This window comes from Haematobia irritans, chromosome 4, assembly GCF_050003625.1.
Source record: "Haematobia irritans isolate KBUSLIRL chromosome 4, ASM5000362v1, whole genome shotgun sequence".
NCBI classification, from domain to species: Eukaryota; Metazoa; Arthropoda; class Insecta; order Diptera; family Muscidae; genus Haematobia; species Haematobia irritans.
The window spans coordinates 49,658,502-49,676,191 of NC_134400.1; the positions used below are offsets into that span (position 1 = coordinate 49,658,502).

The 17,690-nt window shown below is 28.9% G+C and overlaps 1 protein-coding gene across 1 annotated transcript; it reads right to left on the reverse strand.

Moving 5' to 3' along the window:
- Window positions 1-2,855: 2,855 nt before the first annotated feature.
- LOC142233069 (protein scylla-like) lies at window positions 2,856-9,297 on the reverse strand. Its single transcript, XM_075303853.1, has 2 exons — window positions 8,736-9,297; window positions 2,856-5,422 (listed from the first exon to the last, which is right to left on the reverse strand). Exons 1-2 carry the CDS (start codon window positions 8,809-8,811, stop codon window positions 4,893-4,895), a joined length of 606 nt encoding a protein of 201 aa, XP_075159968.1. The 5' UTR covers window positions 8,812-9,297; the 3' UTR covers window positions 2,856-4,892.
- Window positions 9,298-17,690: the final 8,393 nt, after the last annotated feature.

The window sequence follows — 17,690 nt, forward strand, 5'->3', positions numbered from 1 at the left end:
AACGTCTGCTGCCTTTCCTGAAGAAACACGGTTGTTCCGTACTGTTTTTGGCCGGATTTGGCATCTTGCCATAACGGTAAAAAGGCCATGGAGTGGTACGCCGCCAACAACGTGCAGGTGGTTCCCAAGGACAAGAACCCTCCCAACACGCCAGAGCTCCGCCCAATTGAGAAATACTGGGCTATTGTCAAGCGGAACCTAAAGAAGACAAAAAAAAACTGCTAAGGACGAGCATCAGTTCAAGGCAAACTGGCTTTCTGCGGCGAAGAAGGTGGACAAGGTGGCTGTACAAAATCTGATGGCAGGTGTCAAGCGTGAGGCCCGGCAATTCGGATTTGGAAAAGCGAAAGTCTAACTGAATATTTTTCCTGAATTTTATACTAATTGAACTTGAAAAAGAAATTTAATTTGATTTCTTAAATAAACGATTTCACCGATTTACACGCGTTTTCCCTTGACCAAATTTTGACGGTATCACCCTGTACCAACCTTCAAATGATTCGTGTCAAAATTTGACGTTGGTAAGTCAATTAGTTTGTGACATAGAACGTCTTTTGTGAAGCAACTTTTATTATTGTGAAAAAAATGGAAAAAAGGAATTTCGTGTTTTGATAAAATACTGTTTTCTGACGAAAAAAAAAAACGGTGGAAGCAAAAACTTGGCTTGATAATGAGTTTCCGGACTCTGCCCCAGGGAAATCAACAATAATTGATTGGTATGCAAAATTCAAGCGTGGTGAAATGAGCACGGAGCACGGTGAACGCAGTGGACGCCCGAAAGAGGTGGTTACAGTCGAAAACATCAAAAAAAATCCACAAAATCATTTTGAATGACCGTAAAATGAGGTTGATCGAGATAGCAGAGGCCTTAAAGATATCAAAGGAACATGTTGTCATATCATTCATCAATATTTGGACATGCGGAAGCTCTGTGCAAAATGGGTGCCGCGCGAGCTCACATTTGACCAAAAACAATAACGTGTTGATGATTCTGAGCGGTGTTTGCAGCTGTTAACTCGTAATACACCTGAGTTTTTCCATCGATATGTGATAATGGATGAAACATGGCTCCATCACTACCCTCCTGAGTCCAATCGACAGTCGGCTGAGCGACAGCGACCGGTGAACCGCTCTTGAAGGGAACTATGTTGAATAATAAAAATGAATTTTGACAATAAAATATGTTTTTCTTTGTTAGACCGGGGACCTATCAGCCAACCTGTTATTTGCATTTTCACGCACTTTTATTCGTCGATCATTTAATGCCATATCATGCACTTTGGCTACAATTGCTGTTGTTGTTGCTGTTTTTGGACGTCCACTACGTGGTTCATTTTCAATGCTTGTACGCTCACGTTTAAATTCAGCAACCCAATTTTTTACTGTTGCATATGAAGGTGCACTTTCACCATATCATTATGAATTTCTTGTCCCGATAAACCTTTTTTATGTAAATATTTAATGACAGCACGCATTTCTAATTTTTCCATTGTAAAAAAAATTGCGGATGCATCTTTTTTGAATACCTGTTTCTCAAAGAGAATAAAAACAAAAGAGGATGAAAATTTCTCTTCTACAAAAACAACAAATGTCAACCGTATAGATGTCGCACAATGCCTTCAGCTTTGGTATTACCGACGTTGAGGTTGAAGCGCTGTTTTGATAAATTGTTTATAAAGGCATCGGCAGTTATAATTTCAAATTGTCTGCCAAAAAATTTAATAGAATGAAAAGATTTATATAAAAGAACATTTGTTATTACAAAGTAGGTTCTAAATCCTATTTTCCTTACGTTTCGTAAAGCCGGCAGAGAACTGAACTGGGTGACGCCGACGCAAACTGTATGATATTTGAGAGAAGCGCCGACAAACACTGCATGATATTAGAGAAATTTTCCTCATGACTGCCACCTACTGACGCAGTTTCGCTTCACAGTTTCGTCCTCTTGTCTTTTTATTCTCTCTGTGTTTCTATATGAAGGAGTGGCCAGATCGAAACAAAATTTAACATGTGTTCATAACAGAGATGGAAGTTTCCAAAACACTTAACTTTTTTCTGTTTATACCGCTCTTTTTGTGCTATGCTAAGAAAATACCGAGCTGCCCTCGTATTTTGCTCTGCGTGTACATAAAATTGGGCCTATCAATCTTTCGGCCGTAAATACTTGCCTTTCAAAATAGAAGAACCAAAATGGACGGGCCTGTAGATAAAGAATACTTGCACCTTGTCAATCAACTCCCATAGAGGAGTGCTTAAATGTTCATGTTATCGCCTTCCCGTACCCTTTGAGCCAGTTCAATGAAAAATGCCAAGTAGGTTTTTTTCATAATAAAAATTTCTTCTCAACTTTTGACATAAGACCATAAGTTGGAATACTTTTTTGCAAATTTATTTTGGTATTTTTTTTTAATTTCATTTTTTTGTTTATAAATAAATTTGTAATTGTTTGTTTGTTTTCATAATTTATAATAATTTCATATGGTTCCTACATAGATAATTTACAGACACATTCATAATAGTAATGTTTGTTTTTTTTTTTTTTTTGTTTAATAACTCATAATAGTACGTAATAATAATAATAATAATAATAATAAGAGACAAAACTTAACATATAAGTACGAATATATTCGTTTTTCTTTTTTGTTGTTGTGTTAATATTATTCATATTTGTATGTAATAATAATAATAATAATGGTAGTAATAGATATTCATTACTTGGTTGTTGTTTATTTGTTTCACTGTGCTTGTGTTGAAGGATTTTAAAAATTAGTAATACAGTTTTTTGTTACGCACACATATACATATATAAATATATATTTTTGTTAATTATTATTGCATTTTGTAAAGAGTTGAAATTAATTTCACATGCTCTGTTTTTTTACTTCTTCACAATTTTTTTATTATTTTTATCTACAAATATATTGTATGTGATTTTTGTTGTATGTATTTGTATTTGTTATTATTATTGATTTATTCATATGCATATTGAAATAATATTGACAACGATGGTTTGTATTAGTTTTTGTTCTTTTTTTAATAAATATTGTTTTTTTTTGTTTTGTTTTTGGGAGAGTTTACCTATTAAATACTAATTAATACACGCTTAAAGAGTTTAAGAACATTTTGCTGTTGATTTGGTTCAAAATTATTTATTTATGGATGTTTTACCCCATTTGTTGTTGTTGTTTTAGTTTTTATGGTTTTTTTCCAGATTTTGTTTTGGGAGCTGGAGGGAACGGTTTTTGTTTTCTTTGTTATATGTCAATTTCTTTTGTTTTGTTAAACATTTAAAATATTTAATATATATGAATTATTTGCCAATGGTTTTAATTAATATTTTTATTGTTGTATTATTTTTTCGTGTAAGACTACAAAGACATTTAGATGTGAGAAAATTGGAAAAAACTCTAATCTTAATCAATAATTTAATGATGTTTTATTTAAAATTTAATATCGCAGTTAAGAAAATTTATTTGCTATATTATTACAAATTTTGTAATGGGGAAAAAATGTTTTTAATTTTATTATTTATGTTGTTTTCTTTTTTTTTAATAATATCTTGAAATTTCTTGGATTTTAGTATTGTAAGCAATTTTAGTAGAATATGGATAAAGGAAAGTAGTCGGTAAATATTGTTAAAAATAATTTAAATTAAAGTGTATTGAAAAAATATTTTAAAGAAATCATTTTTTTTATTATTTGTTGAGTTTAAAACAATTTTGGGCTTACCGACTTATTTCCCTGGCATCTATTGTTTAATTTTCTTTTAAAATTAACATTCACAATATTGAGGAGTTTATTTTATCTTGTGATTATTGTTACTGGATTATTTTTACTGGATTTTTGATTCTTTTGTTTTCTCAAAAGCTTATATTTTAAACATTTACAAAAAAAGTTAAGCTACACACAAAAAAAAATAATTTTTCTCTATATTTTAGGATCTTTTTATAGCCAATGTTGTTTATTTTAAGATCATCAAAATTTAATTGGAGGTAAACCTGGAGAGGGTTGTCATATCCCTTGATTTTGGTATCCCCAAATATAAAAACAAATATTTAACAACAGACAAAAAATCCTTATGGAGAAAAAATTATAATTTTTTTGTGTGTATATGGAGTTGGCAATTATTTTTTTTTTTTGCTGTTAAGTGAAGGTGTACAGATGTTTGGGTTTTTTCTCTTTTTCTTGATGATGGATGATTCGTTTGTTTTTGTTAAAGCCTAGGTGCTAACTATATAACATTTAAAAACTACTACTTAATCAGTATCACATTTTAATGAGTTATAGTAGATGGCAAACTCCGACTACTTTGGAGCTTGTATTTATATACAAAAGTTGCCGGAGCTATCTTTGCAAACATCTGACCATATTTTTCACAATTTACGTTCCTTTGAAATCAAAACACAAACGATTTATCTTGTTTCTATTTTCCTCTGCTTCTTTTTCTTTTTGTTTTTTCCACGAAAAAACAAAAAAGAAAACCAAAAAACTTAAAAACTATTACGAAAATATACTTACAAGCTAATATGGTGGTGAGTTCACAATGTGTTTTTATGGTTGTTTTGAGATACTTTGACGTTGCTTTGTTGTGTGTGTATATGTGTGTGAAGGGTGGGGGATCGGCCTTAGCTTAGCTGTATAAACAGCTAAAGTGAGAATCTCTCCCCCTCCAAAAGAAAAAAAACACCAGCAACACTATGTTTTGTTTTTGTTTTCCTGTGGATGATGATAATTATGAGCTTTGTTATGCGAATGGCTTAAGGTGGGGTTTTTCTTGTATTTTATTTTTCAGTGTACCAACAACGACCATCAGCTGCTTAGTGATAATGGTTACGCGCTAGCCTATAGGTATATGCCTCTTTATCTGTTTTACTCTAGCCAACGCCTACACACTAACTACTTTCATTGGGTGAATAGAGTTTGTGTTTCGTTAAACTATAATCGGGACTGATGGTAACACTACGCGACAAATTCTTCATGAATTGGGGTAATAAGGATGCCCAACCACGTTTATCTTGACGCAGGGTTAGATAGAGTTCAAATGTTGAAACCATTTCACTGTCCACCTTAAGGGTTCCAATGCGCCTTGAGTTGTGTGGTTCTTCTTCGAATTCAATGTACACGGTGCAGCCACGTATGCCACAGGGTTCACGTTCCGATACTCGCAGAATATCAGAGGCTATGCGTGTGGTGAGATCACAGGGTATGGAGACTTCGGTGCAGGTTAAGTTGCGTGACTTGGCCTCACGTAATTCCTCAAGCAAACGCAGCGCCAGATCACGACAAGCGGCCGCATCGCTATTATCACAGTATATGAGTTCTTCTTCCAGTGGTGTGTCAACAATGTCACTGTGGGCGGGATTGTGTGCAGCTCGGCTGGGAGATTTTGTGGTCCGTGAGCTGGATATTGGCGTTGACCAATCTGTAAGAAAACAGACATAAAAGAATATATTAAATAAAAGATATTTTATTTTTATTTAAATTTAATAAATTTAAGTTTTAACTAAATTTAAATGTGACATCTATAAAACCCTGAATATATTATATCCTTCAAATTTATTTTTATACCCTAGAAAGGATTTTATTATGCCATGCATTTGATATACCAAAAATAATTTTTTGTCAACTTCAAACATTAAATAAAAAAAAACAAATAAAATAAATTCCGAAAATGACAATATAAATTACCAAGTATAATTAAACAATTAATTGGCTGAATTAGAAAATTAATGGATTAAATTAGTTAGTGTGCATAGAAAAAAACATCGGCTAAAGTCTTTCTTTTTTTAGTTTTTATATTTTTTTCCGTGTGATTGAAGTTTGTTGCTATATTTTTTATGCGCTTTTATTATAAAAAAATTAATTTTTTAAACATAAAAACTAGTATTGACTCGATATTTTTTTATTGAAAATCAAGCATCGCTTAATTTTTAATCGCAACAAAAATTACACAAAATTAATTGAATCAATTAAACATTTAATTTGATGAATTAATTTTTACATTTTAAAATTGGTAATTTATGTTTTCATTTTTTAGGTGAATTAATTTTGTGATTGAAAAAACATTTAATTTTTTTCTGTATGCTTAATATTGGTTTTCAATAAAAAAAATTAATCAATTACTTTTTTAATTTAAAAGTTAATCCAATTGACCCAAGGGTTGGTGTGATTTAGAAAAAAATATATAAATTCTTATTTACGTCAGAATAATTTATAACTATTCATGTTAATTAATACTAAATATGGAGGATACTGGCGGTGAACTGCATTTAAAATTCCCAAACTTTTAAAATAATTAAATATAACTTTAATATGTGAGATGACGGTACGGAGCATTGTTTCCCATATTAGATGGAAGGTATATAAGATTCTTTAAATTTTTATTATATTCTATTGGACAATATTACTTGAAGATAAAAAAATTAGTAATCTCTTACTCATTTTTTTATCTTCAAGTAACATATTTTTCAATATTATTTTCTTTTATTTAAACCATTTTAATTTACTCTTTACCTTAGTAAATTTCTAGCTATAGTCTATAATTTATAATTTCAAACACCCGGCGGAAGTTATATCTGACTGTCTGCAATTATCATTAATTCATGCCACCTTCCGTCATACATAAAAAAATTCTTTAGCTTCTGTGAGTTTTTCCTCTATATACTTATTATATTTTTTATAAATATATTATGACTATTATTGGAATAAGTTTGTTTTCTATTTCTTTGCGGCTACATTTTGTTTCAGGTAACATTTCATCAGCATTTTACACATTAACAAAAGAGAAATATGAAAAAAGCAAACGCAATGAAAAGATTTTCTTATTCAAGTTTTTTTTTGTACGAAGATAGGCAATGGAAAATGAAAGAGGAAAACAAGGCTGTGACGGTGTTATTAACTTGGTTGGTAATTATGACGATGATGACGCAGAAGGCTTGTAATCATAAACATAGATGATGAAATTTCTATGATTTTTTTAAATATTGTTACTAAGGGGAAATGAAAAAACAAAAGACCGAAGACATTAAATAAAAAGATATAAATATAAAATATATAAAAAATAAGGTGATATTCTATGTAGCTAATGGTAAATTAAGGGCTGCAGTTTTTTTAATTCTTCTCGGACTATATTATGATTTTTTATATTTTAATTTTCAATTTTATATAGGTATCTGTATTTCATTTTTGTTTTTTTTGTAAGCTAATTCAATTTCCCTCAACCATAAGATTTTTTTTTATGATTTTACTACCAAGATAGCCATATATATTTTTGTTGTTGTTAAGTACAAAGAAACACGTTTCTCTGTATGTTAAATATTTCAAAAATTAACAAACACAAGCTTTAATATCATTTTATTTTTTTATGACTGCAAAATGTTTATCTAATTTGTTTTCATTTGTTTAAAACACATAAAATTTAATGACATCAAGATTTATGACAGCTTAAGATTTTTGTATTTCAGAATTCTTTTACAATTTAGATAATAAAAATCGATATTTTTAATGTTTAGGCTCTGAAATGAGGATAAGAGCAAAATAAAAATATGAAATACAGGGCATCTTAATGGTTTTTCGAATACCATAAAATAAAGAAAAATCATAAAAGATTAAAAAAAAAACTAAAATTTATATTCGTACACAATAGAAAACATAATTGTTTTTTTTTTTTGTTTGTCTTAACAAAAAACAGATAAAATTATTTCTATTTCTATATGTATAATTATTAAAACCCTGAGTTTTTTCTATACAAAAATTAAGAAAGTAAAAAAAAATAATGAAACCAAATTAACTTCCAAAGAATGAAATATAATGAGCTACCGTTATCCACCTAACCTATTGGTGATTTAGTTTTGCCTAGTGTTACGTTTTTCCCCCTAATTCTACTTCCTCTAATCCATAATACCGAGGAGGATCCTAAATCCAAATGCTTGAACGAAGACGTATTGTAGCCGTGGCACTTTTCATTAGAATCAAATTCGCCATAGTCATTTTTCAATAAAAAAAAAACACGCTAACGCCGGCAAATTTACATTGTCCTGTAGTATATAAATTAATGTTAGGTAAATTTATTAGATTTTTTTTAATCTCATACACGGAATTTTAGGACAATTGGAAAAATTGCTATCGCTACCACTGGAAAAATGACTGACGGAAACTAAACTAGCCGGGGGTAGTAGAGCACTTAGGTGGTGTATTATTTTTTATTTTCTAACCAAAAGGAATATTTTATCACCATTGAGCTAAAAGGTTTTTAACTGATAAACTAAACATTTTCATTCAGGACAATGACAATATTCTTCTATAGAATTAACATTTTCATTGTTCAACAAAACAATGCATGCCAATAATGAACTTAACATTTATGAAATTTTTTAACAAAAATTTTCTAAATTTTTTGCTATTATTTATTATAGAGAAATTGTAATAAATGTCGTTCATCATATTTAAATAGGAACAAAACTATATTGTGAGAAATATAAACTTTATATTATTGCAATTTTGATTTTTGCTCCAAGATGTGTGGTTATTCCAAGTTAAAATGCCGATAGACTTTATAAAAAAATCTTTTAAAATTCTAAGTGCTATCATAGATTTGAAATAATTATTTTCTTATTTAAAATGTACCTCTATTTGACGTTAAGATATTTGCCGGCGGCATTTATTTATCTCCTCTGTGATATGAAAAACTAAATTTCACTAATCACTAATACTAGTTTTCAGAATTTGGGACCTACCTTTAGCCTTTGTTGTCCCACTGGTGATTACGGTAAAACGTTCAGGATATTGATTTTGCACTGATAAAACTTCCATTTTATTGGGATTAATTTTGATTTAGAAGTATTACAAAAAAACTTTCAGAAAGTTTTTAGGGTTTCTTAGAATAGTTTTTTTTTTTCAAAGATTTTTTCTTTGCTCTTTTTTTTTATCAAAAATACATGTAAATGCACGGTTTAGTTTATACTTGTTTTTAGTTTTGGCTAAAAATTAACCAAGAGATCACAGTTTCTTTATTTCGTAATAATGTTGTTTAAAAATCAACACTTTTTCATTACATTAATTTGACTGATTAATTCTCGGTCAAATTATGTCACATACGCTTTCTGATATTCATATATAGTTCTTTATTTTATATGTTTTACTTTTGTTTTTAATAATAAAAATCTTCTTTTCATATGTTTAAAAAGATCACAATAGTTTTTTAATTTTAATATCACCGAAAATTATTTAAGTTATTTAATAGAAAATATTCTGCTGCTCTATTTCTTATTGTGTACCATGTGAATATCAGCAGTGTCTTACAGTAACTGAAGCAAACAGCTGTGTGACGCTGAATTTATAGCCCCGGCTGGGCCTATTGAGTAAAGAGCAACCCATTGTTGGGTGACTATGTGTGTTAGGGTAGGAGAATGGTGGTATGGTGCACTCTTCAGTTTGGGCATTGAGTGAAATTTAATTTATGGATGAGAAACTTGGCAAAAGAGGCATGGTGAAAACATATGATGTTAAACAGCTGAGTTTATCATTTAACTTTAATTAGGGCCAAATAGGAATAATGCAATATATAAGTATTTGTGGTCAATTTCTGAATGCAGTAAAATTATTTATTTTGTATATTTTTAGATATAAGTATTTCTAACAAGAAAGTTTTTGATTTATGTTACAAAAAATTTCATTTCATTTTATGGCATTAGGAAATTGCTTCAATCTCTATATCATGTCATATATCCCAACATCTTAAAGCAGTCATAGTTTTAGTTATATATATCTTTCAGTTTTCTTCTTTCATTTTAGTCAAAGCTAAAGAAATCAGCTTTAAAACCTTTAAATTACTATGCGTTTTCTTATATTTTTTTATATAAGTTACAGTTGTGCTCTCAATGTTTCTCATTTCATCTCTCATGTTTAAAATTTTCTCAACACTCATTTACACTCTCTTTGAATTACACTCAAGCAATTCTCCTCTTAGAGTAATTTACCTTCCTCTTCTACTCTATCATCCTCTCTTCTCATACTATTACCCATTGTGAACTCTTTTCCCCTACCCTTTGAATCTATCATTGTTATCACAGTATAACATCAAATATTCGTCCCAGTGGCACTCTTTACTTAATTGATTTGTTTCTCATACATCTATTCTTTACAATAAGAATTTTGCTCTCTCACTCTCTCGCGTTTTTTTTGTTCTCAGTTACTTGAGTGTTTTTTTTATGAATACTTGTTTTTACTCTCTTTTCTGGCTTTTATTTTCTCACTATCTGAAACATCTCCAACTGTGTGGTGTACGTGACTTTTTCATTTGTTTGACGGTCGGTCGGTTGTTTAGTTCGTTGTTCGGTTGAATTGTTGTTCTTCTTGTGCCCTGAGAATTCGTTTGGTCGGCCTTTTGTGGCAGTTTGTGTCGTGTGTGTTTGTTGCTGTGCGGTGTTGTTTTATTATTACTTTTTTCCTTCATGTTCACCCATGCATTGGGAAAACTGTCATAAGAAGTACTCGTCGTCGTTACTTATTGAGCACCTCCCTCACCATCAACTCACCATTGTTGTTGTTGTGGGTTACTGAAGAGCCTAATGGAGATTACTGTTCTGGCCCTCTCATTCTATGCCACATGCATACGCTCTCAGTATTTTAAAATCTTTGAAATAAACAGAGTCCACTCAACTGTTAGGTTTTGGCTCTTCGTCCGTCCCATGATAGGTACCTTAATGTATTTGTGTGATTTGGTCGTTTAATCTATCCGTACGTTTATCTGTCGGTCGTTCTCGTAGACGGTTCGTCGTTGTGTACGCATACGAAAATATACAAAGTGTTGTCAGTTTCGCTTGTTGGTCTCTGTATTACAGCCGGTTTTTGTTTTTTTTTGTTTTGCTTGACCGCGATGATATTTTTTTTGCTTTGTACTCGTAACCAACATCACGAAAAAATCAGCCTATGCCATTTGGAAGAGGATTTGCAGTTTAACGTTAAAATCTAACAAGGAATGGAAATCGATGAATTTATTAAAGTGATTCTTGTGTTAAAGGTAGAAAAAATCAAGTGATATTAAATTAATTAAGTGATATTCAAATGAGATTATATGATATTTTGTTTATGTGTAATGAATGTAATGTTACAATGCCCAATAATTTTAATAATACCTTAGTTGATTTGGAAGAAATAAAGAAACCAATAAAAAAAAACTATCCTCAGCTTTGCAACGTAGCATATTAAGAAAATTTGTCATTAGAATTGAACCAAGAAGCAATATTTTAACAAATAATGTAAATTTTCATTTTTGTAGTGAACTTTCTATTAAAAGATGCAATAATGAAAATGTGCATTGTCTGATAAATAAATTAGTGGTATTCCGCACATCAATCTGTTCTAAAAACCTAGTGCCAGTTTTTATAAGATTATTTTCTGAATAAGAAAATCACCGTTGTGGAATATCTAGGTTAGGCTATGGTCAAATACAATGGTATGAAGAAGATGTGAAGTTAGCAGCTGAGACCATCGTCATACTATTACCGACGCTAGGTCGCCTTAACTTCTTGTTTACTCGTTTAGTTCGACACTTTAAAGTAATGGGAAATTAAGAGCAGCAAACAACATGGAACTAAAACGAAAATATAACTATTTATTTATTACTTAAAATTGAACTTTTTTCCGTAAAAAAATTGAGTTTTTGCTACAAAAAAAAAAAGAGATACGAACATGTAGGACCTAGCGCGGTCCATTACTTAGACATTTAATTCCAATTTCTTGAAGCTCCGTTTAAAGCAAGTTTAGATCAAGTGATTAATGCAACCCGTTATATCAGCGTCCCTTACACGCTGAGCACTCGAGCCAAAAATAATATACCAAAATTTGGTTTCCAAAAAAACTACCAAAATTAAAGATTCATATTTTGCAAAATTTTATGTCTATCGAAAATTTTGTAAAAATTTTATTTCTATAGAAAATTTTTTAACAATTTTATTTCTATAAAAAAAATTTGTCAAAATTTTATTTCTTTAGAAAGTTTTGTGAAATTTTTATTTCTTTATGAAATTTTGTTCAAATTTTATTACTATTGAAAATTTTGTCAAAATTTTATTTTTATTGAAACTGTTGTCATAATTTTCTTTCTAGAGAAAATTTTGTAAAAATTTTATTTCTATAAAAATTGTGTCCAAAGTTTATTTCTAGAGAAAATTTTGTAAAAATTGTATTTCTATAGAAAATGTTATTAAATCAAAATGTTATTTCTATAGAAAATTTTCTCAACATTCTATTTCTATAGAAAATTTTGTCAAAATTGTATTTTTATAGAATATTTTTCAACATTTTATTTCTATAGAAAATTATCTCAAAATTTTATTCCTATAGAAAATTTTGTAAAAATTTTATTTCTATAGACAATTTTGTCAAAATTTTATTTCAATAGAAATGTTTGTCAAACTTTAATTTCTATAGAAAATTTTGTCAAAATTTCATTTCTAGAGAAAATTTTGTAAAAATTTTATTTCTATAGAAACTGTTGTCAAAATGTTATTTCTATAGAACATTTTCTCAAAAAAATTGTATTTTTATAGAATATTTTGTCTACATTTGATTTCTATAGAATATTTTGTCAACATTTGATTTCTATAGAAAATTTTGTCAAAATATTATTTCTATAGAAAATTTTATGAAAATTTTATTTCTATAGAAAATTTTATAAAAATTTTATTTCTATAGAAAATTTTGTAAAAATTTTATTTGTATCTTGTTGTAAACAAGTGCTCAAAATGCCTTGTTTTGAGAATACAAATCTCTGCTATTTTTACACAAAATAATTTATACACGTAATCCTTCCTACTTATATAATAAACTACAATTTGCTAGATCATCTAGAGGAAAGAACCATATCATACACTGAAAAAAAAGCATGCCCGGTTCCAAAGATTTTGTCTTTACTTTAAAAAATTTGGTATTGATTCCGAGCCAAAGAAGCGGAGAATACAAGTAAGGATACTTTTAAGACACAATTCCCTTTTAAATGTGGGTTTTGTGTACTTGCTTCTAGGAAGCAAATTTTAATTTTTCGCTTTCTCAGCTTATTTTCTTAATATGCTATCAAAGTCCTTTAAAAACGAGTTTAGGACAACTTTATTTTCCAAATTAAGACTCGACATCCAGTAGAAATTATGCTATGTTTCAAATAAAAAACATCTTTAAAATGAAGTTTTGAAAAACATGTCCTAAATTTGAACGATTTTTTGCTTTATAGTCAAGACGCAAAAAGGCAACAAATATAAAGACAAATTCATTAAATTTAAAGAATTTTTCTGAATTATTAAAGTCAAGTTGACCTTAGCCCAAACATTTTTTCTTTCATGTTATGATATCCATTTTTAAGTCAAATCACTTAATTATAAGGACATTACGACTTCATTGAAAAGTTTATCGACTTTTGGACAAGGAAAAAAACTTTATATTAGAGTAATGCGCCTTCTATGATAAGCAAAATTTGCATTCGTATTTTAAAGACATGAAATCTTTGACTTCACGACAATATTTTTTTCAGTGTACAAATACCATACCGTCGAAAGTCATCACCAGACTTTTTTCTCGTACGATCAATCTGTCTCTGGAATCAACTCCCAAATGTTATTCACAGCATTAGCAACGTTCAATCTTTTAAGAATGAGCGCTTTTCACATTTAACATAAGAAAGATAAAAATTGTGTTTAGTATTTAAATTGTTTGCGTCTTTGCTTTCGAATTGGGTTTAAATGTTAATTTTATTTTATTTAAATTGTCAAGTTTTTATTATGCTTTTATACATTATTTTAATTCATATTTCAATAACACAGAGATTATGATAACATTGTAATTCCAATGCGGTATATTTAAGATAATAATGTTGTTGTATTGGTATATAAGTCAATAAATAAATAAATGCATACAACTAACGGGTATTGGAATATATCCTGTGAATAACAAAACACCAAGGAATTTAAATTTTATGGACAGTTCCATGTTCGGAATCCGAGAATAAATCACTTTTTGTAAAATAATCATTATTATTAAGTAAAACAAACATATTCATATTAAATCTTGTCGAAATCAATATGAGAAAGAAAGTGCCCGTCAATTGAGTGAAACTATCGCCTTAAAATCAAACTATTTTGAAAAAATTAACCGCAAAAAGCAAATATAATACCGGACTTTAGTTCGAATTAAGGCCGTCAGATATCTGATATTCAACAACGTTGACACTTCTTTATAAAAATGTGACATGACAGAATTAAGACTTTTTGACTACTAGTAATAATTATTTCCTCCCAAACGAAATCAGAAATAAACAAATAAATTGATTTAGAAGAAAAATTTAATTTTTTATGAAACTCGAAAGAATTGCGTAATTTAGGCTCCCTAAAGTGTTCATAAGAAAATTTCCTTCGCAGAAGACAAAAAAAAAATCCTTCACAGAAGACAAAAAAAATTGAATTGCAAATATGTTACCATTTCCCACTTAAGAATGTAACATTTGGGTGAAAAATAAATAATGTGAAATAATTTGAAGGAATGTATTCCAAAAATGTTTGCAAGATTTCGAAAGGCTCAATTCAGAATGTGTGATTTTCCATGCGTCTTTAAAGTGTGTCTTATTTGTGGAACTAGGAATTTCATTTTCCGGTAAAATATAACGATTGACGTTAGCATTAATATGAAATTTCCAGTGGATTTCAAGAAACATACTACCTCAAGAAGATCGTTTTAAATAATACGCTTTCCGAGATTAAATTTAAAGTTTCTACATATGAAGATTGCATCAAATTCAATATATGTGAATCCAAATAAAAGTTTTTCATCGGCACCAAAGAATTACCATATTAACCATATCGTAGTTCATTCTTAGTATTTGCGAGATTTGTACAACAGTTTTCTTTTGGTTTCGTTTGCATTGACCTTTTTTGTACGGCCATTGATTTGCATACCCACGTTGAGTTCATAAAATTGTTAGATATACTTGGAATAAAGAAAATTTTCTTGAGCTGGGGAAATCTTCCTAAAAAATTATAAAAATAAAGTCCAACAAAATAATTTGTTTGCAATAAAAAAGTTAATTTTAGTTAATTCAGTTCACCGGTAAAAATTTTCTGTACATTTAAATTTTTTTATTAATTGTTCTTTTTATTCTTGTTGGACATATCGAAGGGATCCGCACACACTGAAAAAACAGTGAACCCACCAGGAAGAAAAATTTCGGTTAATTTTAGAAAATTTTGAATATTTTTAGAAAATTTTAACTAAACAGTATAACAAACGCTGGAATCACGCCGATGTCATAAAAATAAGTAAATATTTTTCGACAAATTCAAGAAAATTTATTAGACATAATTAAGTTTTTTTACTTGTTAAAGAAAATTTTGTAGTTTGAAGGAAAAAATTGGAGTTCAAAATTGCAAGAACGTCTTTAATGACATACGAAGTTCATGATGAACGCATTTGTAGTAAAATTTACAAATTTAAAGAAATATTGAACTATTTTGTGGAAGACACGAATTTAGTTAATCCTTATCCTTCATTTGTGTATATTTTTTCCTCGGTTTTAGTTAATATAACTAACGTACACAAAAAATATTAGAGTAGAGGAAACTTTCTCTAAACATAATAATTCCATGAACTAAACGAAAGTTAAATTGGCTTTAGTGAAATATAGAGTTCACTTTTTTTGAGTGCATACACTGAAAAAATATTGTGGTAAGCACTAAGATTACTTGTCCTAAATGGGCAAATTGTATTTTTGACTTTTTTAACATAACCAAATGAAGATCAATAAAAATTTAATTGAAGACTGCTTGTCCTTAGATTAAGGCGACTTGACCTTTAAATGGGTATCTTCACCCAAAAGAAAATCGTTTGAATTGAGTTCACTTTAAGCAGTTTTTAATATTATAGAAATCGACATTAAATTCGAGGATGTTTTAATGCTGGACTATGGTGATAAAAAGCATTTCAATATACACTCAAAAAAAAGTGAACTCTCTATTTCACTAAAGCCAATTTAACTTTATTTTAGTTCATGGAATTATCATGTTTGGAGAAAGTTTTCTTTACTCTAATATTTTTTTTGTGTACGTTAGTTAAATTAACTAAACTCGAGGAAAAAAATATACTCAACTGAAGCATAAAGATTAACTAAATTCATGTCTTCCACAAAATAGTTCAGAATTTCTTTAAATTTGTAAATTTTACCAAAAATGCGTCCATCATGAACTTCGTATGTCACTAAAGACATTCTTGCAATTTTGAACTCCAAGTTTTTCCTTCAAACTACAAAATTTTCTTTAACAAGTGAAAAAACTTAGTTATGTCTAATAAATTTTCTTGAATTTGTCGGAAAATATTTACTTATTTTTATGACTTCGGCGTGATGCCAACGTTTGTAATACTGTTCAGTTAAAATTTTCTACAAATATTCAAAATTTTCTAAAATTAACCGAAAGTTTTCTTCCTGGTGGGTTCACTGTTTTTTCAGTGTAGGTGCATTTCAAAATATTAAGTATTTATTTTAGGCACATTTTTTTAATATGGAATAATTTATACATTAAGTGGAGTTTTAATTTGGAATTTTTAGTTTTGGCTAATATGTTAATGAAGGATTTTTAAGGACTTTAGTAGGAAAACAACAAAAAAGGAATAAATCCTAGTTTCAAGAACACGAAAATTAAATTTAAAAGTATCCTTGGGGTAATTCTGGGCTTCTTTGGCTCGATATCAATACCCGAGTCGTTAAAATAAATACAAAACTTTTGGAACATGGTATGTTTTTTTAACATACTCAAAAAAAAATGTTTACTTGAATCCAAAGATTTTGACATTCCCTTAAGGATTTTGGTATTGATTCCGAGCCAAAGATGTGGCTTCTTTAAAACAAAGACATTTTTTAGCTACCTGTCTGGCTATAAATCTAGGTTCAACAAAATTAAAATTAAGATACTGATCTACTTTTTCAAAATTTCATTCTCATTTTGCGTTATATTAATGAAGCTATTTACGTACAAACAAATGCCTGTTTATAAATCCAAATTATAACAGATACTTCAAAGTAAAAATGTTTTCTTAATTAAAAAAGAAAAAAAAAAACGTTCAACTAAAGATACAACGTTTTCAAAATAAATCTTGGCCTGTATTTAACGCGTTTTTATCTTAACTCTAAAGATTCAATATTTCTGTTAATTTAAGGAGGATTTCTTTAAATCAAAAATGTGTTTCTTTACTTAAGGAAAATTTGCCTCAGTTCAAAGACATACGACTTTAACGAGAAATGTACATTTAAATTTTTTTTCCTAAATTAAAAAACAAAACAAAAATTGAAGCAAATATTATAAAGTTTATTTTAATTAAAATTTCACTATTTTAAAGAAATTGTTCTTAATATTTTGCAATGTCTTGGAGACGGTTAATTCAGTCGATGAAATTCGCATACACAAAAAAGAAATCCTCTAGGGTACTAAAGCCAATTTAATTATATTGTTATAGTTTAGTTCATTGAATCATTATGCTTTAAAACAGTTTCCTTGAATTTATTAATTTTTTGCGTACGTCGGTTAAATTAGCTGAAAAAGAGGAAAAAGTTATACATAGATGAAGCATAGAGGTAATAGAATTTGTAGAAAATAGAAATAGAATTTCATAAAATTTGTAAATTTTACAAATAATGAACTTCGTATAGCACTAAT

Excerpts from the sequence above, each read along its gene's own strand:
- LOC142233069 (XM_075303853.1), bottom strand. The coding sequence starts at position 8,811 with ATGGAAGTTTTATCAGTGCAAAATCAATATCCTGAACGTTTTACCGTA. Across the intron at positions 5,423-8,735 it reads TGGGACAACAAAGGCTAAAG|ATTGGTCAACGCCAATATCC; the intron begins GTAGGTCCCAAA and ends GTTTTCTTACAG.